Source organism: Oncorhynchus nerka, linkage group LG15, assembly GCF_034236695.1.
Source record: "Oncorhynchus nerka isolate Pitt River linkage group LG15, Oner_Uvic_2.0, whole genome shotgun sequence".
NCBI lineage: Eukaryota > Metazoa > Chordata > Actinopteri > Salmoniformes > Salmonidae > Oncorhynchus > Oncorhynchus nerka.
In genome coordinates, this window is record NC_088410.1 from 56,023,477 (window position 1) to 56,051,436 (window position 27,960).

General features: G+C 44.4%; 1 protein-coding gene across 1 annotated transcript in view; it reads left to right on the plus strand.

Annotated features, from left to right (window-relative positions):
• LOC115142936 (uncharacterized) overlaps window positions 1–27,960 on the plus strand; it is a 61,506-nt gene that overhangs the window by 16,443 nt on the left and 17,103 nt on the right. Inside the window, exons 5-7 of the mRNA XM_029682813.2 lie at window positions 18,846–19,016; window positions 20,112–20,301; window positions 20,755–21,666. Coding sequence (XP_029538673.1) covers window positions 18,846–19,016; window positions 20,112–20,301; window positions 20,755–21,666 — 1,273 coding nt within the window. The remainder of the gene's footprint in view (window positions 1–18,845; window positions 19,017–20,111; window positions 20,302–20,754; window positions 21,667–27,960) is intronic.

A 27,960-nucleotide genomic window follows, 5' to 3' on the forward strand; every position in this document is an offset into this window, starting at 1 on the left:
TGTTCCCTTTATTTTTTTGAGCAGTGTATATACACATACATATTTACAAATATATACTGTATATATATACATATATATACAAATACATACATATATATAAATCATACAAATATATATATATATATACAAATACATACATGTATATAAATACATACAAATATATATACATACATACATACATACAAATACATTCATATACTAATTGGAGTAAACTAGTTAACAAGGCCTCTAATTCCAGCTTATGCATACTGTATACATTTTACCCCTGTCCTTTCTCTACCCTCAATCTCTCACATCGATTTTCCGATGTCCATCCGGTTTGATTTATATTTGCCATGTCTTTCAAACTGTGGTCTTTCGCAAAGGTTCTTAAACCATATATGTTATATGGACACAGTATGTTTTACGTTAGTTATATTATTTATTCGAAACTAAACACTAAATAGAAAATAACAAAAGGAATAACCGAAACAGTTCTGACAGGTGATACAAACACTAAACAGAAAACAACTACCCACAACCTAAGGTGGCAAAACAGGCTACCTAAGTATGATTCCCAGTCAGAGACAACGAAAGACAGCTGTCCCTGACTGAGAACCATACATGGCCGAAACATAGAAATACAAAAACCTAGACATAAAAACATAGAATGCCCACCCAAATCACACCCTGACCAAACAAAAATAGAAACATACAAAGCAATCGACGGTCAGGGCGTGACAGCCATATATATTTCAACTGTGATGTGATGTTTCACAAAAGATCTGAAACTTTCTATTCTCATTGTTCCCACAGATTTTTAATTGAAAATTTCAACTGTGATGTGATGTTTCACAAAAGATCTGAAACTTTATATTTTCATTGTTCCCACAGATTTTTAATTGAAAATTTTAAAAAATGCTAAAAGTATTATTATAGTGTTGATAGATTGACTATGACTTTTCAGATCACCAAGTATTGCTATCTGCAGGGTTAGCTCCAGGTAAATATTGCAATTCTTCAGCCATTTCTGAAACTGTTACCAAAAACAAGCTACAAATGATTCTGTCTCTTCGCCGTAAAATCTGCAGAGCTGGGAAAGTTGTATCCCCCATATAAATAACATTCTATTGGTTGCAAGAATTTTGTATAATAATTTAAATTGTAAAAAATGAAGTTTTGCGTATCAGTCCATAAACCATGTGCAATGGAATCGGTACGTCAAAAATCTCTTCCAAACTATTTTGAAATTTAGATGGCACGGCTGTCATTTTTTGGTCCTTAAATGAAACTGGTATACTTTTTATTTATCACAATTTTCTTTAACCAATTATGGTCTTTAATGCAGGGCTGACAGGCAAGTTCCTTACTTTTCCCCGTTTCAACTTTCCTCTTCCATTTTTGCGGTAATGCTGCAATTAGTTGTTTGTCATAATTTCCATATATTTTTGTTAAATGCATGTGTGACATAATCCCACCAGGCATATTTATGATGTAATTTATGAAGATTATACTTTAAAACAAAATGTTATAATGTTTTTTCTATAAATTATTATATTTGATTTTAACCACAATATTTATTGTATTATTTGTTATGTCTTTTCTGGTGGATTCAAATTAGATTTGCTTGTTTTAAAATAGCGATATTTGGGAGATGATTCCCTTTTCAAATAACTGAAAGTGAGAGGTTGGAATCTTAAAAAAGGATAAAGACCATTCATGAACATAGGGAGAGACAATCTTACTCATTTCCTAGAGAACCAGTTTGGATTTAAGTAAACATTTGTATGACTGAAGCCTTTACTGAGAGCTCTAACTCTTTAATATTTATTTATCATTTCTGCCTTCTGAATACAAATTCATTATATAAATAGGCCCTTTTAATTTTGTCTCACTTGCCATTCCAAATAAAATGGAAAATATTTTTCTCAAACAATTTCAAAAACTGTTTGCTAGGTATAGGCAAGACCATGAGCAAATAGGTAAAATGACTAAAAAGTTAATCAGGCTGATTTTTCCACAAATAGACAGGTATTTACCTTTCCATGTTAGCAATATCTTACCTATTTTTAACTTCCTATTAACCTTTCTTGGAGTGAGATCATTTATTTAGTTTGGGAAATGTATACTGAGTATATCCACATCACAATCAGACCATTTTATTTGCAAACTGCATGGTACTGTAAAATACATACTTTTTTGTGATCAAATACGTAAATAGTACACTTATCATAATTTGGTTGTAATCCAATGATCCAGAGTTTGTGGAGGGATCCAAGTTGTGGATTTATTAGAAAACATGAATCATCAGCGTACAATGACACCATTGCTTTTCAACCCTGGATTTCTAATCCCTTGATATTATTGTTGGATCTGATTTCAAATCAACATTTATTTGTCACCTGAGCCGAATGAAAATAGTCTGTGTAGCCATTTGAATAGCTGTTCAGGAGTCTTACGGCTTGGGGGTAGAAGCTATTTAGGAGCCTCTTGGACCTAGACGTGGCGTTCCGGTACCGCTTGCCATGCGGTAGCAAAGAGAACAGTCTATGACTAGGGTGGCTGGAGTCATTGGCAATTTTTAGGGCCTTCCTCTGACACCCCCTGGTATAGAGGGGGAATAGGCTTTGTCGTGCCTTCTACATGACTGTCTTGGTGTGCTTGGACCATGTTAGTTTGTTGGTGATGTGGATGCCATGGAATTTGAAGCTCTCAACCTGCTCCACTACAGCCCAGTCGATGAGAATTGGGGCGTGCTCGGTCCTCCTCTTCCTGTAGTCCACAATCATCTCTTTTGTCTTGATCACGTTGAGGGAGAGGTTGTTGTCCTTGCACCACACGGTCAGGTCTCTGACCTCCTCCCTATAGCCTGTCTCATCGTTTTCAGTGATCAGGCCTACTGCTGTTCTGTCATCAGCAAACTTAATGATGGTGTTGGAGTTGTGCCTGGCCATGCAGTCATGAGTGAACAAGGGAGTACAGGACGGGGCTGAGCACGCACCCCTGAGGGGCCCCCGTGTTGAGGATCAGCGTGGCGGATGTGTTGTTACCTACCCTTACCACCTGGCGGCGGACCATCAGGAAGTCCAGGATCCAGGTGCATAGGGAGGTGTTTAGTTCCAGGGTCCTTAGCTTAATGATGAGCATTGAAGGCAATATGGTGTTGAACGCTGAGCATTTTCACAGGTGTGGTGTGCAATAGAGACTGCATAATTTACATTTACATTTAAGTCATTTAGCAGACGCTCTTATCCAGAGCGACTTACAAATTGGTGCGTTCACCTTAAGACATCCAGTGGAACAGCCACTTTACAATAGTGCATCTAAATCTTTTAAGGGGGGTGAGAAGGATTACTTTATCCTATCCTAGGTATTCCTGAAAGAGGTGGGGTTTCAGGTGTCTCCGGAAGGTGGTGATTGACTCCGCTGTCCTGGCGTCGTGAGGGAGTTTGTTCCACCATTGGGGGGCCAGAGCAGCGAACAGTTTTGACTGGGCTGCGCGGGAACTGTACTTCCTCAGTGGTAGGGAGGCGAGCAGGCCAGAGGTGGATGAACGCAGTGCCCTTGTTTGGGTGTAGGGCCTGATCAGAGCCTGGAGGTACTGAGGTGCCGTTCCCCTCACAGCTCCGTAGGCAAGCACCATGGTCTTGTAGCGGATGCGAGCTTCAACTGGAAGCCAGTGGAGAGAGCGGAGGAGCGGGGTGACGTGAGAGAACTTGGGAAGGTTGAACACCAGACGGGCTGCGGCGTTCTGGATGAGTTGTAGGGGTTTAATGGCACAGGCAGGGAGCCCAGCCAACAGCGAGTTGCAGTAATCCAGACGGGAGATGACAAGTGCCTGGATTAGGACCTGCGCTGCTTCCTGTGTGAGGCAGGGTCGTACTCTGCGGATGTTGTAGAGCATGAACCTACAAGAACGGGCCACCGCCTTGATGTTAGTTGAGAACGACAGGGTGTTGTCCAGGATCACGCCAAGGTTCTTAGCGCTCTGGGAGGAGGACACAATGGAGTTGTCAACCGTGATGGCGAGATCATGGAATGGGCAGTCCTTCCCGGGAGGAAGAGCAGCTCCGTCTTGCCGAGGTTCAGCTTGAGGTGGTGATCCGTCATCCACACTGATATGTCTGCCAGACATGCAGAGATGCGATTCGCCACCTGGTCATCAGAAGGGGGAAAGGAGAAGATTAATTGTGTGTCGTCTGCATAGCAATGATAGGAGAGACCATGTGAGGTTATGACAGAGCCAAGTGAGTTGGTGTATAGCGAGAATAGGAGAGGGCCTAGAACAGAGCCCTGGGGGACGCCAGTGGTGAGAGCGCGTGGTGAGGAGACAGATTCTCGCCACGCCACCTGGTAGGAGCGACCTGTCAGGTAGGACGCAATCCAAGCGTGGGCCGCGCCGGAGATGCCCAACTCGGAGAGGGTGGAGAGGAGGATCTGATGGTTCACAGTATCGAAGGCAGCCGATAGGTCTAGAAGGATGAGAGCAGAGGAGAGAGAGTTAGCTTTAGCAGTGCGGAGTGCCTCCGTGATACAGAGAAGAGCAGTCTCAGTTGAATGACTAGTCTTGAAACCTGACTGATTTGGATCAAGAAGGTCATTCTGAGAGAGATAGCGGGAGAGCTGGCCAAGGACGGCACGTTCAAGAGTTTTGGAGAGAAAAGAAAGAAGGGATACTGGTCTGTAGTTGTTGACATCGGAGGGATCGAGTGTAGGTTTTTTCAGAAGGGGTGCAACTCTCGCTCTCTTGAAGACAGAAGGGACGTAGCCAGCGGTCAGGGATGAGTTGATGAGCGAGGTGAGGTAAGGGAGAAGGTCTCCGGAAATGGTCTGGAGAAGAGAGGAGGGAATAGGGTCAAGCGGGCAGGTTGTTGGGCGGCCGGCCGTCACAAGACGCGAGATTTCATCTGGAGAGAGAGGGGAGAAAGAGGTCAGAGCACAGGGTAGGGCAGTGTGAGCAGAACCAGCGGTGTCGTTTGACTTAGCAAACGAGGATCGGATGTCGTCGACCTTCTTTTCAAAATGGTTGACGAAGTCAAAGCATAATAATAGTCGAAGCATAATCTGTGGATCTGTTGGTGCAGTATACAAATTAGAGTGGGTCTAGGGTTTCTGGGATAAGGGTGTTGATGTGAGCCCTGACTATCCTTTCAAAGCATTTCATGGCTACATACGTGAGTGCTACGGGTCGGTAGTGATTTAGGCAGGTTACCTTAGTGTTCTTGTGCACAGGGACTATGGTGGTCTGCTTGAAACATGTTGATATTACAGACTCAGACAGGGAGAGGTTGAAAATGTCAGTGAAGACACTTGCCAGTTGGTCAACGCATGCTTGTTGTACACGTCCTGGTAATCCTTCTGGCCCTGCGGCCTTGGGAAAGTTGACCTGTTTAAATGTCTACTCACATCGGCTGCGGAGAGCGTGATCACACAGTCATCTGGAACAGCTGCTGCTCTCATGCATTTTTCAGTGCTACTTGCCTCGATGCAAGCATGCAACTTATTTAGCTCATCTGGTAGGCCCGTGTCACTGAGGAGCTCTCAGCTGTACTTACCTTTGTAGTCTGTAATACTTTGCAGGCCCTGTCACATCCGACGAGCGTCGGAGCCGGTGTACTACGATTTGATCTTCATCCTGAATTGATGCTTTGCCTGCTTGATGGTTCGTCGGAGGGCATAGCGAGATTTCTTTCAGCTTCCGGGTTAGAGTCCTGCTCCCTGAAAGTGGTTGCTCTACCCTTTAGCTTCTGGTTGGTGTATGTACCTACAGTCACTGTGGGGATGAAGTCCCCAATGAACTTATTGATTAAGCCAGTGGCTGATGTGGTGTACTTCTCAATTCCATCGGAATAATCGCAGGACATATTCCAGTCTGTGCTAGCAAAGCTGTCCTGTAGTTTAGCATCTGCTTCATCTGACCACTTTTTTTGGCCCATTCCTCCATGCAGATCTCTTCTAGAGCAGGGATGTTTTGGGGCTGTTGCTGGGCAACACGGACTTTCAACTCCCTCCAAAGATTTTCTATGGGGTTGAGATCTGGAGACTGGCTAGGCCACTCCAGGACCTTGAAATGCTTCTTACGAAGCCACTCCTTCGTTTCCCGGGCGATGTGTTTGGGATCATTGTCATGCTGAAAGACCCAGCCACGTTTCATCTCCAATGCCCTTGCTGATGAAAGGAAGTTTTCACTCAAAATCTCACGATACATGGCCCCATTCATTCTTTCCTTTACACGGATCAGTCGTCCTGGTCCCTTTGCAGAAAAACAGCCCCAAAGCATGATGTTTCCACTCCCATGCTTCACAGTAGGTATGGTGTGCTTTGGATGCAACTCAGCATTCTTTGTTCTCCAAACACAACGAATTGAGTTTTTACCAAAAAGTTATATTTTGGTTTCATCTGACCATATGACATTCTCCCAATCTTCTTCTGGATCATCCAAAAGCTCTCTAGCAAACTTCAGACGGGCCTGGACATGTACTGGCTTAGGCAAGGGGACATGTCTGGCAGTGCAGGATTTGAGTCCTTGGCGGCGTAGTGTGTTACTGATGGTAGGCTTTGTTTCTTTGGTCCCAGCTCTCTGCAGGTCATTCACTAGGTCCCACCCGTGTGGTTCTAGGATTTTTGCTCACCGTTCTTGTGATAATTTTGACCCCACGGGGTGAGATCTTGCGTGGAGCCCCAGATTGAGGGAGATTATCAGTGGTCTTGTATGTCTTCCATTTCCTAATAATTGCTCCAACAGTTGATTTCTTCAAACCAAGCTGCTTACCTATTGCAGATTCAGTCTTCCCAGCCTGGTGCAGGTCTACAATTTTGTTTCTGGTGTCCTTTGACAGCTCTTTGGTCTTGGCCATAGTGGAGTTTGGAGTGTGACTGTTTGCGGTTGTGGACAGGTGTCTTTTATACTGATAACAAGTTCAAACAGGTGCCATTAATACAGGTATCAAGTGGAAGACAGAGGAGTCTCTTAAAGAAGATGTTACAGGTCTGTGAGAGCCAGTAATCTTGCTTGTTTGTAGGTCACCAAATACTTATTTACTTATATAAATAGCAAATAAATTCATAAAAAATCCTACAATGTGATTTTCTGGATTTTTTTTCTTCTCATTTTGTCTGTCATAGTTTAAGTGTACCTATGATGAAAATTACAGGCCTCTCTCATCTTTTTAAGTGGGAGAACTTGCACAATTGGTGGCTGACTAAATACTTTTTTTGCCTCACTGTATGGTCAGAGTTCCTTCTGATAGGCCACATGTAATATGCTGATAGCATTTAGGTAAAACTGATTTAAGTTTCCCTGCATTAAAGCCCCTGGCCACTATGAGCGCCGCCTCTGGATGAGCTTTTTATTGTTTTCTTACAACGGTGTACAGCTCATTGAGTGCGGTTTTAGTGCCAGTATCGGTCTGTGGTGGTATGTAGACATAAATGCCTAGGTGCCCGCCCTGTATCTTACCAGAGACCGCTGTTCTGTCCTGCCAATAGAGTGTTTAACCCACCAGCTGTATGTTGTTAATGTTGTCGTTCAGCAACGACTCAGTGAAACATAAGATATTACAGTTTGTAATGTCTCGTTGTTAGGATAAATGTGCTTTCAGTTCGTCCCATTTATTTTCCAGCGATTGAACATTAGCTAGCAGGATGGAAGGCATGGGCAGATTAGCCACTCATCGCCTGATCCTCACAAGGCACCCTGATCTCTTTTTGCTAAATCTGTGTATCCTTCTCCAGCAAATAACGGGGATCTAGGCCTGGTCGGGTGTCTGTATTATATCCCTCCCATCTGACTCATTGAAGAAGAACTCTTTTTCCAGTTTGAGGTGATCAATCACAGTTCTGATGTCCAGAAGCTCTTTTTGGTCATAAGAGACGGTAGCAGCAACTTTATGTACAAAACAAGTTACGAACAATGCAGAAAAACTAACAAAACTGCATGGTTGGTTAAAAGTCGATAAGACGGCAGCCTTCCCCTCCGGCGCCATTACCAACATCATAGTAACAGCGGTTATTTTAATAGCTAACATTTCGATGACAATATTAAATAGACATGCCGATAGATGACAACCTTGTTTTACTCCTCTTGACAGTTTAAAACTTTCTGAGAAGTAGCCATACTTTACTATTTTACACCTAGAGTTACTATACATGATTTTAACCCATTTTATAAGAGATTGTCAAAAATGTAAATGTTCCAGACATTTATATACAAACTCCAGTCGTACTTTATCAAAAGCCTTTTCAAAGACAGCTATGAGTAGCAGGCCTGGTTTCCCAGATTTTTCATAGTGTTCTATTGTTTCCAGTACTTGCCTTATATTATCTCCACTGTATCGTCCATGTAAAAAACCTGTCTGATTAGAATTAATAATGTCCGACAATACCTTTTTAATTCTATGAGGATTTTTGCATCACAACATTGGAGTGTTAGGGTTCTCCAATTTTTTTAGAGGACTGGATCTTTATATTTCCCACTTATATCCTGTTTCACTAATAATGACATCAGACCTTCTTTTTGAGTGTCTGATAATCTACCATTTGCAAACAACTTGAGTGGTGAAAACATGCTAATAACGGTACTCTGAGTATATCAAAAAAGAGTTTGGTATACCTCAACTTATATACCATCCAGCCCTGGAGTTTTCTCGGACTTAAAGGCTTTAAATGCATCAAGAAGTTCCTCCTCCGTAATTTTGCCTTCACATGAGTCTTTCTGTACAGCTGTTCATTTTACAGAAATAATATAAAACAATCCATACAATTAGCTTCGGTTAGAGGAGATGGAGGAGACTGAAACCAAAACATATGCTTATTAAAGTACTTTGCTTCATCTTTCAAATATAATTTGGTGTATCATGGGTGATTCCGTCATTTGCAACAAGTTTCAGAAAATTATTTTTGGTAGCATTTCTATGTTGAAGATTAAAAAATTATTTGGTGATTTTTTCCCCATATTCCATCCAGTTTGCTTTATTTAAAAAATATATATTGCACTTGATCTTTCTTGAATTAAGTTCCTCCATTTATTTTTGTTTTTCCTATAACTTATTCTGAGACACTATGGTACAGTTTTTATTGCTATTTATCTGTTCTGTTAGACCTTCTATTTCCTTTGTTAGTATGGACTCTTTTGAACTAAATTGCTTTTGTTTATACTGAGTACTGAATTACATGGCCTCTAAAGACACATTGAAAAGTGTCCCATACATTTAAGTGTCCCATACAATAAGGGGATTTGCTGTACCTACAGTAATGTTATGTCTGAAAAAGTCAGTTATAAATTCCTCTGTCCTAGTTAAAAACAAGTTATTATCCAATAGGCTTTGATTACATTTCCAATATCCTCGGCCATGTGGAAATTCAGCAAGAGTAATGTACTGTATATGCCAATTATCTAGCTTGATTGTTGATAACTTTTACTACTCCTTGAGTCTAGTGTTACAGGAAGCAAAGTTGATATGGCTAAGAGGAAAGGACTATCTGTTGAGACATGAGTGTCCGGGGCTGGTTTCCCCAAAGCACCTTAAGTCTAAGTTTCATGTTAGAACCTTTGTAGGAGCATTGTTAAATCTCCAAGCTATTTCCCAAAGCCATCGTTAGTATCCCTTGCCTGCAGTCAAATCACCAAATTGTCCTCTAGTAGCCTCATGGGTGGAATGTTAATATTTTTCATAACTTCATTATTTTATTTTTAACACAGAAAACTGTTTTTTCTATATCAAACGGTTTCGTTGTATTTCAGTCTTCTGTGATGCATATAAAGTGTAACATTGGGATGCAAACTCAAAATGTAATACATTTCAACTCTATGGGCTCTATTTTAATGAGCCTAATGCAATGGTAAATCTAAGCACAGGTGGTAGCGATATAGGTTCTGGGGTGTGTGAGAAATATTTAAGCTATTTTCACTATCTCAACTATCACAGCACTTGCTGGCGTTGCTGCGGAATGGCTGGGTTTTGATGATGAAGTCGTGGAAGTGTCGAGGCTTGGCCAATCAGAATGTGCTCCATGGCAAAATATGTGGTTGATTCATGATATGTATTTCCGGACTTGTATACATTGCCTTGGAATAAACTCAAATTTCAATGTTAGTCCATTATAGTTTGTTAAATGCCTTACAGAAACAAATTAACAAAATGTAGACCTAGCTTTGCTAAATACGTGAACTTGAACCCATTTTCAGACTAAATTGTTCTAAGTAATATGCCTAATGTATTGCATTATGGCTGAGCATGAACATGCCAAGCATTGTCAATAATCAAGATTAAATGCATTACTGATAAGCACTAAGAATGGGAATGAGAATAAATAATTCTAATAAATTCTAAACAAAACCAAACAATAACTTGTTTTAAATAGGCTACCTCACAATTAAAGGCCCCATAATTTCTCCCCGTGGGAATATAATATTTAAACATCCCAGACTATGGAGCGTTTTACGCACATCCAAAACAGGACCTGCATGGCTAAAATAATGTGGGCCAGCATACAATGCATAGATATAAAGGGAACATCAGCTCACTGTTTGACCACTCTCAAACTTGATATTTCAATAAAGCTTTGATGATTAAGATTTATTTCCAAGCGGTTTCAGGAGTCAAAACCTTTATCGACAGTCTTGACTACTTCGCGATTGAACTGGAAAGGTTAAAAAAGGAGCCTTCCTTGAGAGGAGGGGAGGCTATGCTTGGTTTTTGAATCCCCCCCAAAATGGGAAAAAACAGTCATTTTTTTATGTTTCAAAAGCACATTACACTACACTTGTTCCATGCGGATAACATGGCTGGATAGGCTGCGCTTCTGCTGTTAAAATCGATGCCATAGCCAACTGCGTTCCCGCTTTTGGTTGGTCTTAAACATCCCTATTTTCGCTGCCTAAAATTAGCACTTCGGGATGATGTTTTTTAGGACACACCTCAAATATTTCCAACCTACCAATCGGAGCTGATATAAAACAGATAATTTACCAAAACTGGCATTAAGACTGGAAATGTCAGTGCACCCGTTTTACATGAAGAAAACATGAAGAACTAACATCCGTTTGACATTATCGGCACCTCAAAGCCAGCCGAAGATTGAGCCCTTAATCGGACATGGTATAAATATCATATTTTATTAAACCCATAAGCATGTGTATGAGGTGCATACTTTTGTTTCAAATTAGATTTGTTTAAGACTACCAAGAAACACTGTGTGAGCCAGATTTAGCCCACTGCAGTAAAATGCTAAAGTTGTTCTTGAAAACGCTCATTATTTACCAACTGCCTCAGACCACTTGAAGAACAGTTGTGTAGACTTTAGACACGTTGTTTCCCTATCGCGACACTTTATATACAGATCTCTGCAAAACCTTGAATCAAGATCTTTATCTGTCTCTCTGTAACCTCCAAATACTTCAAAACAAAGTTGACTACAATTACAAAGTTGCCAATGTCTTTGCAAATGTTGCAAAAAAATACACGGCTCAAAAAAATTAAGGGAACACATCCTAGATCTGAATGAATGAAATATTCTTATTAAATACATTTTTCTTTACATAGTTGAATGTGCTGACAGCAAAATTACACAAAAATGATCAATGGAAATCAAATATATCAACCCATGGAGGTCTGGATTTGGAGTCACACTCAAAATTCAAGTGGAAAACCACACTACAGGCTGATCCAACTTTGATGTAATGTCCTTAAAACAAGTGAAAATGAGGCTCAGTAGTGTGTGTGTGGCCTCCACGTGCCTGTATGACCTCCCTACAATGCCTGGGCATGCTCCTGATGAGGTGGCGGTTGGTCTCCTGAGGGATCTCCTCCCAGACCTGGACTAAAGCATCCGCCAACTCCTGGACAGTCTGTGGTGCAACGTGGCGTTGGTGGATGGAGCGAGACATGATGTCCCAGATGTGCTCAATTGGATTCAGGTCTCGGGAACGTGCGGGCCAGTCCATAGCCTTAGTGCCTTCCTCTTGCAGGAACTGCTGACATACTCCAACCGCACCAGCATTTGGTCTCACAAGGGGTCTGAGGATCTCATCTCAGTACCTAATGGCAGTCAGGCTACCTCTGGCGAGCACATGGAGGGCTGTGCGGCCCCCCAAAGAAATGCCACCCCACACCATGACTGACCGGTCATGCCTGAGGATGTTGCAGGCAGCAGAAAGTTCTCCACGGTGTCACCAGACTCTATCACATCTGTCACGTGCTCAGTGTGAACCTGCTTTCATCTGTGAAGAGCACAGGGCACCAGTGGCGAATTTGCCAATCTTGGTGTTCTCTGGCAAATGCCAAACGTCCTGCACGGTGTTGGGCTGTAAGCACAACCCCCACCTGTGGACATCGGGCCCTCATACCACCCTCATGGAGTATGTTTCTGACCGTTTGAGCAGACACATGCACATTTGTGGCCTGCTGGAGGTCATTTTGCAGGGCTCTGGTAGTGCTCCTCCTGCTCCTCCTTGCACAAAGGCGGAGGTAGCGGTCCTGCTGCTGGGTTGTTGCCCTCCTACGGCCTCCTCCACATCTCCTGATGTACTGGCCTGTCTCCTGGTAGTGCCTCCATGCTCTGGACACGCTGACAGACACAGCAAACCTTCTTGCCACAGCTCGCATTTATGTGCCATCCTGGATGAGCTGCACTACCTGAGCCACTAGAGTGAAAGCACCGCCAGTATTCAAATGTGACCAAAACATCAGCCAGGAGGCATAGGAACTGAGAAGTTGTCTTTGGTCACCACCTGCAGATCCACTCCTTTATTGGGGGTGTCTTGCTAATGGCCTATAATTTCCACCTGTTGTCTATTCCATTTGCACAACAGTATGTGACATTTATTGTCAATCAGTGTTGCTTCCTAAGTGGACAGTTTGATTTCACAGAAGTATGATTGACTTGGAGTTACATTGTGTTGTTTAAGTGTTCCCTTTATTTTTTTGAGCAGTGTATATACAGTATCAGTCCAAAATTTAGACACACCTACTCATTCAAGAGTTTTTGTAAATTTTTACTATTTTCTACATTGCAGAATAATTGTGAAGACATCAAAACTCAACTATGAAATAACACATATGGAATCATGTAGTAATCCAAAAAGTGTTAAACAAATCAATCTAGCCACACTTTGCTTTGACAGCTTTGCACACTTTTGGCATTCTCTCAACCGGAGGAATGCTTTTCCAACAGTCTTGAAGGAGTTCCCACATATGCTGAGCACTTGTTGACTGCTTTTCCTTCACTCTGCGGTTTAACTCATTCCAAACCTTACAAATCGTGGAGGTTTTGGGTCATTGTCTTGTGAGATTCCCACTAAGCGTCTTCACTGTATTTCTGATGAATTTGATGTTGTTTTTAATGGACAAAAAATGTGCTTTTCTTTCAAAAATAAGGACATTTCTAAGCAGCCCCAAATTTTTGAACGCTAATTTTAGATTTTAGATTAAGGTTGTAACGTAACAATATGTGGAAAAGGGGAAGGGGTCTGAATACTTTCTGAATACACTGTATGTGGTTCGGTGACCCTCATGAACCGGCACAAATGTGAAACTTTTTGTTGTTGTTGTATTGTTGGGGGGCATCTAAGGGGCAGTATATGTGAAGATCAGTTGTCTCTGAAGTTATTGGGAAAGATTGACTGTCAGAAGGACAACGTCTCGCGGTGGGATGATCGACCACTAAGAGGGATGGGGGCAAACTGAAAGTAGATATTTACACCAGGGGGGTCAACAGGGTCTTGTCTTTCACACCAGAATATATATATATTTAAACATTGGAATATGCTCAACTCTTGCCTCTTTTTCAGTTATCAAAAAGGCCTTGCAGTGTATAACCCTAACACCAATTGAGTGAGGTGGCAAGCCATTTCAAAGGGGGGAATTTCCCACTTTTTTTTCAGATAGTTGTCTACAGGGATGAAACGAGGCACATATGTTGAAACCAGGTGTTTGAGCCTTTTTCAACCCTTTTTGGAAGACTGCAAAATTCGATCTAAGTATGTACACTAATACATCAATTAAAAGTTAATGGTGCATTTTAAGAAACTACAAGGTTATGGTAGCCACAGTCCTTAATCCATTTCAGGGCTAAACTATCTCTAGAATAGTCGCTAGATCTTCCTTGTTGGTCCTGTTAAACAGGTGAATTGCCTCTGGCACAAATGAGGCCATATGCCTATTGGTGGAGCACTTCAGACAGTGCAGGTGGCGTCCAAGGGGGAGCAGTTGGATCTGCGGGTTGAGGACATGGGTGCTGTCCCCCAGCATGTCATACATCTTCCTCCTGGTCTGCTGCTCAAAGAAGAAGTCCAGACTTCCGAGAGGCACCACCGTGATCTTAGAGCAGGTATTCACAATGGGTTGGAGGCAGTCCTTTTCTTGACAGAGAGGGATGTGAACCAGCATTTTAAAGAGAAACACAGAACACGCTCTTAGTGAAAGAACTGTAAAAGGTTTACAATATAGATTTGTGGACACTGAATGAGTTCAGTTTCTGATGAAGTATTGCTCTGATGGGCGTTTTTGATGATGGCGTCTGTGTTTTGTTCAAACTTCAGGTTATTATCAAAGATGGTACCAATATATCTATACTGGTGCACAATGTCCACCTCCTCACCATGGATGATCACCATCCAGGGGGCGTCCTTTCCTGAAGTCAACAACCATTTCCTTCGTCTTGGACACATTCAACTCCAACAGCGCACTCCAACAGTCACACAATAATTAAGTCCTGAAGGGCTGGGCTGTGGTCCTGCTCAGACCCTGAGAGGAGTTAGAGAAGGAATGTGTCATCTGACAGTCATTGGTGTAGAACATTTTAAAAAGGGGTGACAATACACACCCTTGTGGTGAACCTGTGCAATTGTCCACGTGGCCAGTCAGTTAAAAAATCCATAATCCATTAGATAAGGCCATGGTCGAGATTGAACTGTGAGTCAAGTTTTCTGGCTAGGATGGAAGGCTGCATGGTGTAAAATGCAGATGAAAAGTCCAGAAACAAAGTCCCTCCTGCTCTCCAGATGTCTGTCGATGGTATCCATTAAAAACAGCTTGATGTCGTCCACACCTCTCTTTGTGCGAAACACAAACTGCAGGGGATCCAGAAGAGCAGGAAGTGCATTCAATTGGTATTATAGGGGCTTTTTGAAAGGGTTAAAAAGGTTGAATCTTTCCAAAATGTCATATGTATGGTTTGGCGACCCTCATTAATGTCACATATGTCAAAAGCCGGTGTTTCTGAGGGGTTCTTTTCCACTTGTTGGAAGACTTCCAAATTCAATCTAGGTAAGGGTATTTACCCTTATGTAGTCTATGAAACTCTTCAAGCTTTTAAGGTTGTATGAATTGGGCAGCATCTATGGGGCAATATACAGTACCAGTCAAAAGTTTGGACACACCTACTCATTCATGGGTTTTTCTTTATTTTTACTATTTTCAAAATTGTAGAATAATAGTAAAGACATCTCAACTATGAAAAAACACATATGGAATCATGTAGTTACCAAAAAAGTGAGATTCTTCATAGTAGCCACCCTTTGCCTTGATGACAACTTTTCAATTAACAGGTGTGCCTTGTTAAAAATTTATTTGTTGAATTTCTTTCCTTTTTAATGTGTTTTAGCCAATCAGTTGTGTTGTGACAAGAAAGGGCTATCTTCTGTATGCCACCACTATTTGGTAAAATAACAGTTCAAATAAGCAAAGAGAATTGACAGTCCATCATTACTTTAAGACATGAAGGTCAGTCAATCTGGAACATTTCAAGAACTTTGAAAACTCCTTCAAGTGCAGTCGCAAAACCTTCAAGCGCTATGATGGAACTGGCTCTCATGAGGACCGCCACAAGAAAGGAAGACCCAGAGTTACCTCTGATTCAGAGGATAAGTTCATTAGAGTTACCAGCCTCAGACATTTGATCCCAAATAAATGCATCACAGAGTTCAAGTAACAGACACATCTCAACATCAACTGTTCAGAGAAGACTGCGTGAATCAGGCCTTCATGGTCAAATTGAGGCAAAGAAACCACTACTAAAGGACACCAATAATAAAAAGAGACTTGCACGGGCCAAAAAACACAAGCAATGGACATTAGATCGGTAGAAATTGTCCTTTGGTCTGATGAGTCCAAATTTGAGATATTTGGTTCCAACCGCCTTGTCTTTGCAAGACGCAGAGTAGGTGAACGGATGATATCAACATGTGTGGTTTCCACCGTGAAGCACGAAGAAGAAGGTGTGATGTTGTAGGGGTGCTTTGCTGGAGACACTGTCTGTGATTTACTTAGAATTCAAGGCACACTTAACCAGCATGGCTACCACAGCATTCTGCAGCGATACATCATCCCATCTGGTTTGTGCTTAGGGATTATAATTTGTTTTTCAACAGGGCAATGACACAACACACCTCCAGGCTGTGTAAGGGCTATTTGACCAAGAAGGAGAGTGATGCAGTGCCACATCAGATTACCTGGCTTCCACGATCACCTGACCTCAACCCAATTGAGACGGTTTGGTTGAGATGGACCGCAGAGTGAAGGAAAAGCAGCCAACAAGCGCTCAGTGTAAGTGGGAACTCCTTCAAGACTGTTGGAAAAGCATTCCAGGTGAAGCTGGTTGAGAGAATGCTAAGGGTGTGCAAAGCTGTCATCAAGGAAAAGGGTGGCTACTTTGAAGAATCTCAAATATAAAATATATTTTGATTTGTTTAACACTTTTTTTGCTTATTACATGATTCCATGTGTTATTTCATAGTTTTGATGTCTATTATTTTACAATAAAGAAAAACTCTTGAATGAGTAGGTGTCTCCAAACACTGGTACTGTATGTGAAGATCAGCTGTCTCTGAAGTTCTCGAGTCAAGATCATTTTGACTGTCAGTAGGATTGCATCTCGCAATGGGTTAATTGACTACTGAGAGGGATGGGGGGCAAACAGAGTTGATTTAATACCAGCGGGGCCAACAGGGACTTGTCTTTCACACTAGAATATATTTTCTTAAACATTGCAAAATGCTCATCTCTTGCCTGTTTTTCAGTTGTGACAAAGGTCTTGCAGTGTATACACCTAGCACCCATTGAGTAGGGTGGCAAGACATTTCAAGGGGGGAACTTCACACTTTTCTTCAGATTCTTGTCTGCAGGGATGAAAAGAGGCACATACAGTATGTTGAAACCAGGTGTTTCTGAGCCTTTTGTTTAGCCCTTTTTGGGAAGACTTCCAAACTCAATCTAGGTAAGGGTATGTATCCATGTGTAGTCGATAAACCCTTCAAGCGACTGGGGGGATTTTTCTGGGGTATTTTCACTCAAACGTGTCTGTGGAGATGCATATGTGAGTCTCACGCCAATCAGACCATGGATATAAGAAGGCTTGCCCCTGGACACTTGTAACTTCAGTGGGTGGCTGGGCGTGGCACTGCCAACATCAAACTTGATGTTGGGCCAATCGCAGCATCAATATATGACAAATGGCCTTAGGACCTTATCAAGTATATAAACAAGATAGGCGTGGCCACCGCATCATCATACTTAAGGATAAAACAGGATATCCAATTTGAAAATGGACAACTGCAGTGCATTTGGAAAGTATTCAGACACCTTGACTTTTTCCACATTTTGTTACGTTACTGCCTCATTCTAAAATGGATTAAATAAATTGTTTGGCCACCCACCCAAACTGAGCAATCGGAGGAGAAGGGCATTGGTCAGGGATGTGACCAAGAACCCGATGGTCACTCTGTCAGACATCCAGAGTTCCTCTGTGGAGATTGGAGAACCTTCCAGAAGGACAACCATATCGGAAGCACTCCACTAAATCAGGCCTTTATGGTAGAATGGTAGAGTGGCCAGACGGAAGCCACTCCTTAGTAAATGGCACACCTGCTCGCTTAGAGTTTGCCAAAATGCACCTAAAGGACTCTGACCATGAGAAACAAGATTATCCAGACTGATGAAACCAAGATTGAACTCTTTGGCTTGATTGCCAAGTGCCATCCCTACGGTGAAGCATGGTGGTGGCAGCTTCATGATGTGGTGATTTTTTTTTTCAGTGGCAGGGACTGGGAGACTAATCAGGATCAAGGGAAAGATGAATGAAGTAAAGTACATAGAGATCCTTGATGAAAACCTGCTCTAGGGCGCTCAGGACCTCAGACTGGGGGTGAAGGTTCACTTTCCAACAGGACATCGACCCTAACTACACAGCCAAGACAACGCAGGTGTGGCATTGGAACAAGTCTCTGAATGTCCTTGAGTAGCCCAGCCAGAGCCCGAACTTGAACCCAATCGAACATCTCTGGAGAGACCTGAAAATACCTGTGCAGCAACGCTTCCCATCCAACCTGACAGAGCTTGAAAGGATCTGCAGAGAAGAATGGGAGAACTCCCCAAATACAGGTGTACCAATCTTATAGTGTCATGCCCAAAAAGACTCAAGGCTGTAATCGCTGCCAAAGATGCTTCAACAAAGTGCAGAGTAAAGGGTCTGAACACTTTAAAAAATGGAACACATTTACAAAAATGTCTAAAAATCTGTTTTTGCTTTGTCATTATAGGGTATTGTGTGTAGATTGATGAGGGAAAATAAAGATTTTATCAGTTTTAGAATAAGGCTGTAACATAACAAAATGTGTATAAAGTCAAGGGGTCTGAATACTTTCCAAATACACTGTATATTCTCGGTCCAAGACTACAAGTACAGGCCTGGATGTGACATCCAAAAGCCCATTTTGTCACCTATTTCCACATCTATATAATGTTAAAAAAATATATATATATTTAAAAGCCCTAACCCTGGTCTGCTTTTGGAAAGGAGATTCAAGGCTCAATAAAAACCAGTGTTAAAAAATGCAGTGACGATAGGTTTCTTTTTCCTTTGAAACACAGAGTGAAGTCTGTTACATCAAAGCAGCATTTCCACAAATCCTGGAGCTTCTGAACACACACTTCAAGTATGTCAGGAAATCGGACAACGGGCGCTATGTCAAACTCCTGAAAAAGGTCATATATGACCTCTACTCCCAAAACTGCATACCTGAAATTAATGAGGAGATTGAGGTGAGTGCTACTTACTTATGAGCTTTCCTACTCTAGTCCAGGAACAGTTTCTTCCAAAGGTGTTTTGGATTGTGCCAAGGTGCATCATGCAAAATGCATCATCATTATGAGGTGGCAAGTGACACTTTGCAACTTGACAATCCTATGTCTTGAAAATTTGGCTGCTGACAGGCGAAGTGAGAGGGTTTACGCCACCTAAAATCTGTCCAAGAAAAATAAACCACGAATTGAGACATTTTTGTATGGAGGTCAATGAGTTTTGAATTTGGTTCACAACAAAATGTAATGGTTAGGTTGCAATGAATGCACTGATGTAATACTACTTGTTGGGCCTGTTTTTTTACACGCTTATCTGCCCTCTCATTGGATAGAATGGTCCCACCTAATCTCGCCTCCCCCCGCCTGCCGTCAATGTATTTCCATTAGAGTGGTCACCCGACTATCTTGTCAATATAATGGATAATCTTTGCTGCTCACATGCAAAACATTTGGTACTGTATCAACAGTACACCAAAGGAAAAACTACCAAAATATATTTTTGGGGTTGATTTTTCCTTTATTTTATGAGAACCCCTTGTCCAACATCCACACTGTGAATTTTGGGCTAGCTAAATGGCTAGTCGTATCCATGATCAAATATTAAATTAACCCCAATACAAAACAAATGACTTGATCCAATCAGAGTGATGGATTGAAAAAATTCTTAGTTGATTTCCTGCAATCAAACAAAATATTTTGAAATAGTTTTACTTTTGCAAAGTAATTTGTTTTTAGAGATCTTTACAAAACCCTTTCAAACTTTTAAATACTCTAAGACTTAAGCCAAAATTGCTGATAGCCAATGCAGTGGCTTTGAAAACAGACACTTTCATTTTGTGAGAAAACTGTATATAATGATCTACAATAGCCTGCTCCTCTGGCAACTCCCTTCACTGAGATCTGAGTTTTCATCATTAGAAACATTCATTAAGCATGATGTATTATTCAATAAGTGCCATTAAAAACCACTTGAAAGTGTTTCAGGAGGTTTTGAATTGTTAGTAGGGAATGAATGTGACCCGTTCCATCTCCTCTCTCCTGCCGTCCATGTCACAGGACACCCCATTGAAGTTTGTCAGAATGCACAGCACCTCGCCCAGAGAGGCTCTGACGAAAGTCCGGGGGGTCATTGAGATGTACATGGCCCTGATGGCCAAGAGCAACGGGCCCGTCGACTGGAACTGTGAGGAAGAGTATGCAGAGGATTACCAAGAATCCACCACTGCCCTCCCCACCCCCACCGCAGGTAGCAGGAGAAATAAACGGATAATTATGATAATATCTATTAATATCCATTCTAAGAGATAGGTAGTCGTTTTGTATAGTTTTACTGGTGGTTTCAGTCTCCCATAACTACCACATACTTTAGTGATTGTTATTGCCATTTGTCCCCCGTAGTGGTATATTTTATGAGCATAGGCTGGAAAGATCATCTTTCATTTGGATCTGTCAACTTGCATGTTATGAGGAAAATACCTAAATGAACACCAGAAAATCTCGAAAACACACACCTCAACAATACCTCATGTTAAAAAGCCAGCAATGCTCCCAGAAAATATTAAGAGATTTTGTGTATATGTTTACTTTGCAGTTTCAGAAGAAAACATTTTGCCACCCATGATTACTCAAAGCTGTTTTCAGACTGTTCTCTTAGAGACATTTACCCTAACCATTCCCATGTCCCTGTCCTCTGCCCTAGCTGAACCTGAACCTGAACGCCGGTGTACATGTCCGACAGTGGGTCCGGTAACCCCTGATGTCTCCCTGGTGTCCCACAGCGTATGGAGCAGTCCCCCACAGCCCACCCTCTCCCAACTCACCTCGATTGTGCCTCCCAGGCCGACTCATCCATCCCTGGGTACCAAGGGCGCTGAGCCCCGGGTGTTCCTGGTGAGTTCTGGTACCGTAAGACCCCCCTTCCCCAGGGAGCTGCAGCGCACTGGCCCCGATGGACGTTCACTTGGAGGGGGCAGAGAGGGTGATATACACTGGGACTTTCATCCACCTTCACCCAATGGAACTGAGTCAGATTCGGGACTCTACCAGGCAGTTGCTGACACCCCGTCTGCCACGAATGAACCTTCCCCGTCTTCCCCTCCTAGTCTGGTTCTCCTGGGGACCGTTGGCTCCCATGACGAGACATTTTACTACCCCCAGACTGAGAGGATAAGGGAGACTTCCACAGCCCGACCAGCAGGGGGAGGAGCAGCAGGCTCACCCCACAGTCACTTCGCTGTTGCTGGGGCCAAGCTGATCACACCAGTCCCTTTCCTTTACAAGTTGATTGGCATCACCCCCAGTAGTGATGAGAGCACTGCCTATGTGTTGGCCAAGAGGTCGCTGGATGCCAGGAATTATGGAATACTTCAGGATTGGGTTTCAACAGAAACCCCTCAACTAGAGGACACTAGAGAAAAATACCCAGGCACGGAGAGATATTTACATGACTGGAACCCTCCGATTGAAAGCACTACGACCGAAGCATCTCCACGTTTGAAGATGACAGTGGAGGAGCCAGACAAAATACACACCACTACAGAGGCACACGACCAAGTCATGAAGACTGAGCCAAACCATCCTAGGACATCCTATAAGGAAGTATTCAGCACAGGTAAAGCAAAGCACCCTGTTTAAACTACTTTGTGAATCCCAACGGATTCAAACTACACACAATCAATTTCATAGAGATTAGCAATTTATTTGACTGCACTGGTATTAACCCTCTAGAGTCTAAGCCCTGTCTAAGCATGGGGGGTCTGTCCTAAATCTGAGAGATATAAAAAGAGCAGGAAACTATATATATATATATATATATATATATATATATATATATATATATATATATATAATGGTGGTAAACCAGGGGGTTTGGTCAAGACGTTTACACAGATCAGACACGGACTGATTAGGATTAGCTCGGTTTCAAGGGTGTGTATTTAAACAATAAATGAAAAGGAAAGGTTAGGTCTCCCCCATGAGACCTTCTCTGGGATACCGTCTTCGGGCTCCGGGTCTTGCTCAGTATCTTGGTCTGTCAGGATCTCGTTCGGAATGCCCACCTGGCTAAAGAGGTGGAACAGCTCCCGGGTGATTCCCTTGGTTACCACCGGCCGTAGGGGAATGGCCTCGGGATACCGGGTGGCATAATCTACCACCACCAGGATGTACCGCTGTCCTCGTGCTGTTTTTACCAGGGGTCCCACTATGTCCATGCGTTCAAAGGGTATCCCGATGATCGGTAGGGGGACCAGTGGGTTTCGGAAGTGTGCTTTTGGGGCAGTGAGTTGACATACATGGCAGCTGCGACAGTAGTCTTCCACGACCCTCCTCATCCTTGGCCAGTGAAACTGGGAGGCGATCCGTTCCCGGGTCTTCTCCATTCCCAGGTGCACCCCCAACAGGTGGGTGTGGGCCAGCTGAAGAACGGTTCCCACGTACCGTTGGGGCAGCAACAATGTAGCTGTCCATCCATCGCTATCACTTGGGCTGCGGCGGCTTTCACGTTCTGATCCTCCCACTGGGCCGTCCCGAATTGTCCCATCAGTTGGCCCCCAGCGGGTGTCTTGACTGGCCCCTCGAAATCGAGGAGGGGAGGCTGGGCTCCTCCTCCCGTGGTTCCCCGGTGAGGGGGGCGGGTTCTGGCGCCCCCTCCGACTCCGGACCCGTAGATACAGGTTGGTCAACTCCGGGCCACACAGGTGATGGGTCGTCCCTCTCTTCTTCGGCCGGCTCGTATCTTTTTCTTCAGCTTGTGCCCCATAGGGCCGCGAACAGTGGACAATCCCGTCCCACTAGGACAGGTCCCGGGAACTGCACCCACCATCATCTAGCAGCTCCCTTGTGGCGCCATGATGTTGGTCCATACGGTTGGATACCACTTTGTGTCTCCCTACCACATTTGGTCTCCTGGTTCAGCAGGCTCGTGGTTACGAGCGTAACCATACGTAACCATAGAGCTTCCGTGTAGTGTCCGTCAACCATGAATCACCGGGACCATGGGTGCAGTTGATTCATGGTGCACCCAACAGGAGGTGACATAGTTCACTGCGTGACCCACCTCACCTCTGGGGCTTGTTGTTGGCATCGACTCCTCTCGAGCCAGGCAATTCCAGGCAATATGCCCCCAGGCGCCACACTCAAATCCCCTCCTTTGGTCTCCATCTACCTGGGGTCGTCGGTGGCAGGTGTCGGCCCTACCCCAGCCGTCTCTCCATGGGTTTGCGGTCCTTTGGCCTTGCCGACTGTCGGTTCGTGGTACCCAGCGGTGGGGCTGTCCCTCCGTTCCCTTGAACGGGTCGAGGACTCGGGCCGGCTCCCACTCAGCAGGGCCTGAGTGTTCTGATTCATCTCCACTGCTTCCAGGAGGCCCTCCAAGGTCTGGGGCATTCATAGACTTGCTGCCCTCTTCATGTTGTGGGGTAGCGCCCGTAGAAGCGATCCAGGACCACTTTGTCGAGGATGGAGAGGATGGATACGTCGGTTAGGAGCCATGCCTTGGTGACGCGCAGTAGGTCTCTCATCTGGGTTCGGGGGATGCGTCGGGTACGAACCTCCAGTCTTGGAACAGTTGAGACCGATGGGCCAGGCTGTACCCATAGTGGCTAAGTGTCTCCCGTTTGAGTCTGCCGTAATTAGCCGCCTGTTCGCTGTTCAGGTCCCAATACGCTTTTTGGGCATTCCCAGAGAGGAACGGGGCTAGCAGACTTGCCCACTGCGGCCTTGGCCATCCTTCCCGTAGCACTGTCCGTTCAAACGTACAGAGGTATGTTTCAATGTCATCGTCTTCCATTGCTTGATCAAAAACTGGTAGGGATATGATTCAGGAGACACTCCTCCTTGCAGCTTCCTGATTTCCTCAAGGAGGTGGATGTTTTGTAATCGCTGTTCCTCCAGCGTTCGTTCCTGAACCGCCTGTTGTGCTTTTTGGGCCCAGACGGACTGAGCTATCAGCTCCTCCATGCTGATGTTGTGTAAACGTCAACCCTGATCTGACCACGTTATCAGAATGCACGCATTCGCCACCACTTGTGGCAGACCAGGGGTCTTGGTCAAGACGTTTATACAGATCAGACACGGACAGAGTAGGATTAGCCTGATTAGCTTGGTTTCAATAAATCAAAAGAAAAGGATATGTCTCCCCCATGAGACCCTCTCCGGGATACCGTCTTCTGGGCTCCGGGTCTTGCTGTATCCTGTCAGTCACAAAAACTTTACTCCCTCCTTTTAGCTCGGGCACCGTCTCCAACTATACGGAAGTCACCTTTCTTCCCCCAGTCCCTCTCCTTGTGTGCTGCCCTTCTGGCAGCTTTATGGGACTCGTACAGCTGGTGAGCAATCAGCCCTTGATTACCCACCAACCACAATCAGCCCCAATTAGTCCTGGCAGGAGAGCCCGTCAAGACTTGGCATGTCCAGCAGAGGGAGCCATCACCTCGTGATGTAGACTCCGTCTGCCACCAGGCCTCGAGTCTCCCCCTGGTGGCTGACCTGCTGTATGCCACAATATTTTTTTATATATATTTACAAATATATATATATTTATCCCCTTATTTTAGGAACTAAACTGTCTCCATGAATATTGCACTTACATTCATTTTTTAAATATTGTACCGGGGATCTTCAGATGAGAGAACCTTCTGGAGAACACCATTGTGTTCGTTGGAGTTTCAGCTTTCCACAGACAGGTTAGTGTGCAGGACAATCCATTCGAACGCTACAGACGTTTTTGTGAGAAGACTGGTTTGGGGGATTTCTCATGGTCTGACAAACAGCTCTAGCTCAAGCCAACTTTCACAGCAGATGCTGAAGGGCATTGTCGGCTGATGTGGTGGATTGAGATGCAGCCCATGCTAAAAAACTGATATCTAGCTTAAACAGACTAATGTTGATGGGGATTTCCATGGGGCGAGGAACTTGTAGATCAAGGGTTAACCTGATACTTACCTGATACTACCAAATGCTGTGCTATTACCATTTCACCATGTAATATATTTAGAAAACATTTGTGCAGTGACTGTAGGACCTAGGCCTTCAGCGGGACCAACACAACCTATGGTAGCCTAAAACCACCATCACACTATCAGAAAGACAGACAACAACAACACCTTCAGCACTCCATGGCGCTGAAGGTGAGACAATTTTGGTCAAACACATAGACAAGGCTGATAGACAGGCGACAGCAGTCACACACGGCATCAAATAATGTTAGGCCTCGTGAAATCATAACAATACAAAAACACAATCATTTATTTTCCAAAAGGAATATTAGCTGTTACTTCCCATTGCAAATATATTTGATCATGTTCATCACACTAAGGGACAGATCGAAATTTACAGAATGACTACCTGGAGGAAAATGGGAGAGGGTCATGCTTTTCAGGGCGAGGAGAGGAGTTCGTATTTTTTCAATTGATGAAATTTCAATATTTCTCAGAAATAGAACTAGTTGCTAATTTAGGATATACATAACGATATGTGTATGATACCGCCCCCTCATTTACATTTACATTTAAGTCATTTAGCAGACGCTCTTATCCAGAGCGACTTACAAATTGGTGCATTCACCTTATGACATCCAGTGGAGCAGCCACTTTACAATAGTGCATCTAAATCTTTTAAGGGGGGGGGGGGTGAGAAGGATTACTTTATCCTATCCTAGGTATTCCTTAAAGAGGTGGGGTTTCAGGTGTCTCCGGAAGGTGGTGATTGACTCCGCTGTCCTGGCGTCGTGAGGGAGTTTGTTCCACCATTGGGGGCCCAGAGCAGCGAACAGTTTTGACTGGGCTGAGCGGGAACTGTACTTCCTCAGTGGTAGGGAGGCGAGCAGGCCAGAGGTGGATGAACGCAGTGCCCTTGTTTGGGTGTAGGGCCTGATCAGAGCCTGGAGGTACTGAGGTGCCGTTCCCCTCACAGCTCCGTAGGCAAGCACCATGGTCTTGTAATGGATGCGAGCTTCAACTGGAAGCCAGTGGAGAGAGCGGAGGAGCGGGGTGACATGAGAGAATTTGGGAAGGTTGAACACCAGACGGGCTGCGGCGTTCTGGATGAGTTGTAGGGGTTTAATGGCACAGGCAGGGAGCCCAGCCAACAGCGAGTTGCAGTAATCCAGACGGGAGATGACAAGTGCCTGGATTAGGACCTGCGCCGCTTCCTGTGTGAGGCAGGGTCGTACTCTGCGGATGTTGTAGAGCATGAACCTACAGGAACAGGCCACCGCCTTGATGTTAGTTGAGAACGACAGGGTGTTGTCCAGGATCACGCCAAGGTTCTTAGCGCTCTGGGAGGAGGACACAGTGGAGTTGTCAACCGTGATGGCGAGATCATGGAACGGGCAGTCCTTCCCCGGGAGGAAGAGCAGCTCCGTCTTGCCGAGGTTCAGCTTGAGGTGGTGATCCGTCATCCACACTGATATGTCTGTCAGACATGCAGAGATGCGATTCGCCACCTGGTCATCAGAAGGGGGAAAGGAGAAGATTAATTGTGTGTCGTCTGCATAGCAATGATAGGAGAGACCATGTGAGGTTATTTACATTTACATTTAAGTCATTTAGCAGACGCTCTTATCCAGAGCGACTTACAAATTGGTGCATTCACCTTATGACATCCAGTGGAACAGTAGTGCATCTAAATCTTTTAAGGGGGGTGAGAGGGATTACTTTATCCTATCCTAGGTATTCCTTAAAGAGGTGGGGTTTCAGGTGTCTCCGGAAGGTGGTGATTGACTCCGCTGTCCTGGCGTCGTGAGGGAGTTTGTTCCACCATTGGGGGGCCAGAGCAGCGAACAGTTTTGACTGGGCTGAGCGGGAACTGTACTTCCTCAGTGGTAGGGAGGCGAGCAGGCCAGAGGTGGATGAACGCAGTGCCCTTGTTTGGGTGTAGAGCCTGATCAGAGCCTGGAGGTACTGAGGTGCCGTTCCCCTCACAGCTCCGTAGGCAAGCACCATGGTCTTGTAGCGGATGCGAGCCAAGTGACTTGGTGTATAGCGAGAATAGGAGAGGGCCTAGAACAGAGCCCTGGGGGACACCAGTGGTGAGAGCACGTGGTGAGGAGACGGATTCTCGCCACGCCACCTGGTAGGAGCGACCTGTCAGGTAGGACGCAATCCAAGCGTGGGCCGCGCCGGAGATGCCCAACTCGGAGAGGGTGGAGAGGAGGATCTGATGGTTCACAGTATCGAAGGCAGCCGATAGGTCTAGAAGGATGAGAGCAGAGGAGAGAAAGTTAGCTTTAGCAGTGCGGAGCGCCTCCGTGATACAGAGAAGAGCAGTCTCAGTTGAATGACTAGTCTTGAAACCTGACTGATTTGGATCAAGAAGGTCATTCTGAGAGAGATAGCGGGAGAGCTGGCCAAGGACGGCACGTTCAAGAGTTTTGGAGAGAAAAGAAAGAAGGGATACTGGTCTGTAGTTGTTGACATCGGAGGGATCGAGTGTAGGTTTTTTCAGAAGGGGTGCAACTCTCGCTCTCTTGAAGACGGAAGGGACGTAGCCAGCGGTCAGGGATGAGTTGATGAGCGAGGTGAGGTAAGGGAGAAGGTCTCCGGAAATGGTCTGGAGAAGAGAGGAGGGGATAGGGTCAGCGCGGGCAGGTTGTTGGGCGGCCGGCCGTCACAAGACGCGAGATTTCATCTGGAGAGAGAGGGGAGAAAGAGGTCAGAGCACAGGGTAGGGCAGTGTGAGCAGAACCAGCGGTGTCGTTTGACTTAGCAAACGAGGATCGGATGTCGTCGACCTTCTTTTCAAAATGGTTGACGAAGTCATCTGCAGAGAGGAGGAGGGGGAGGATTCAGGAGGGAGGAGAAGGTGGCAAAGAGCTTCCTAGGGTTAGAGGCAGATGCTTGGAATTTAGAGTGGTAGAAAGTGGCTTTAGCAGCAGCGACAGAAGAGGAAAATGTAGAGAGGAGGG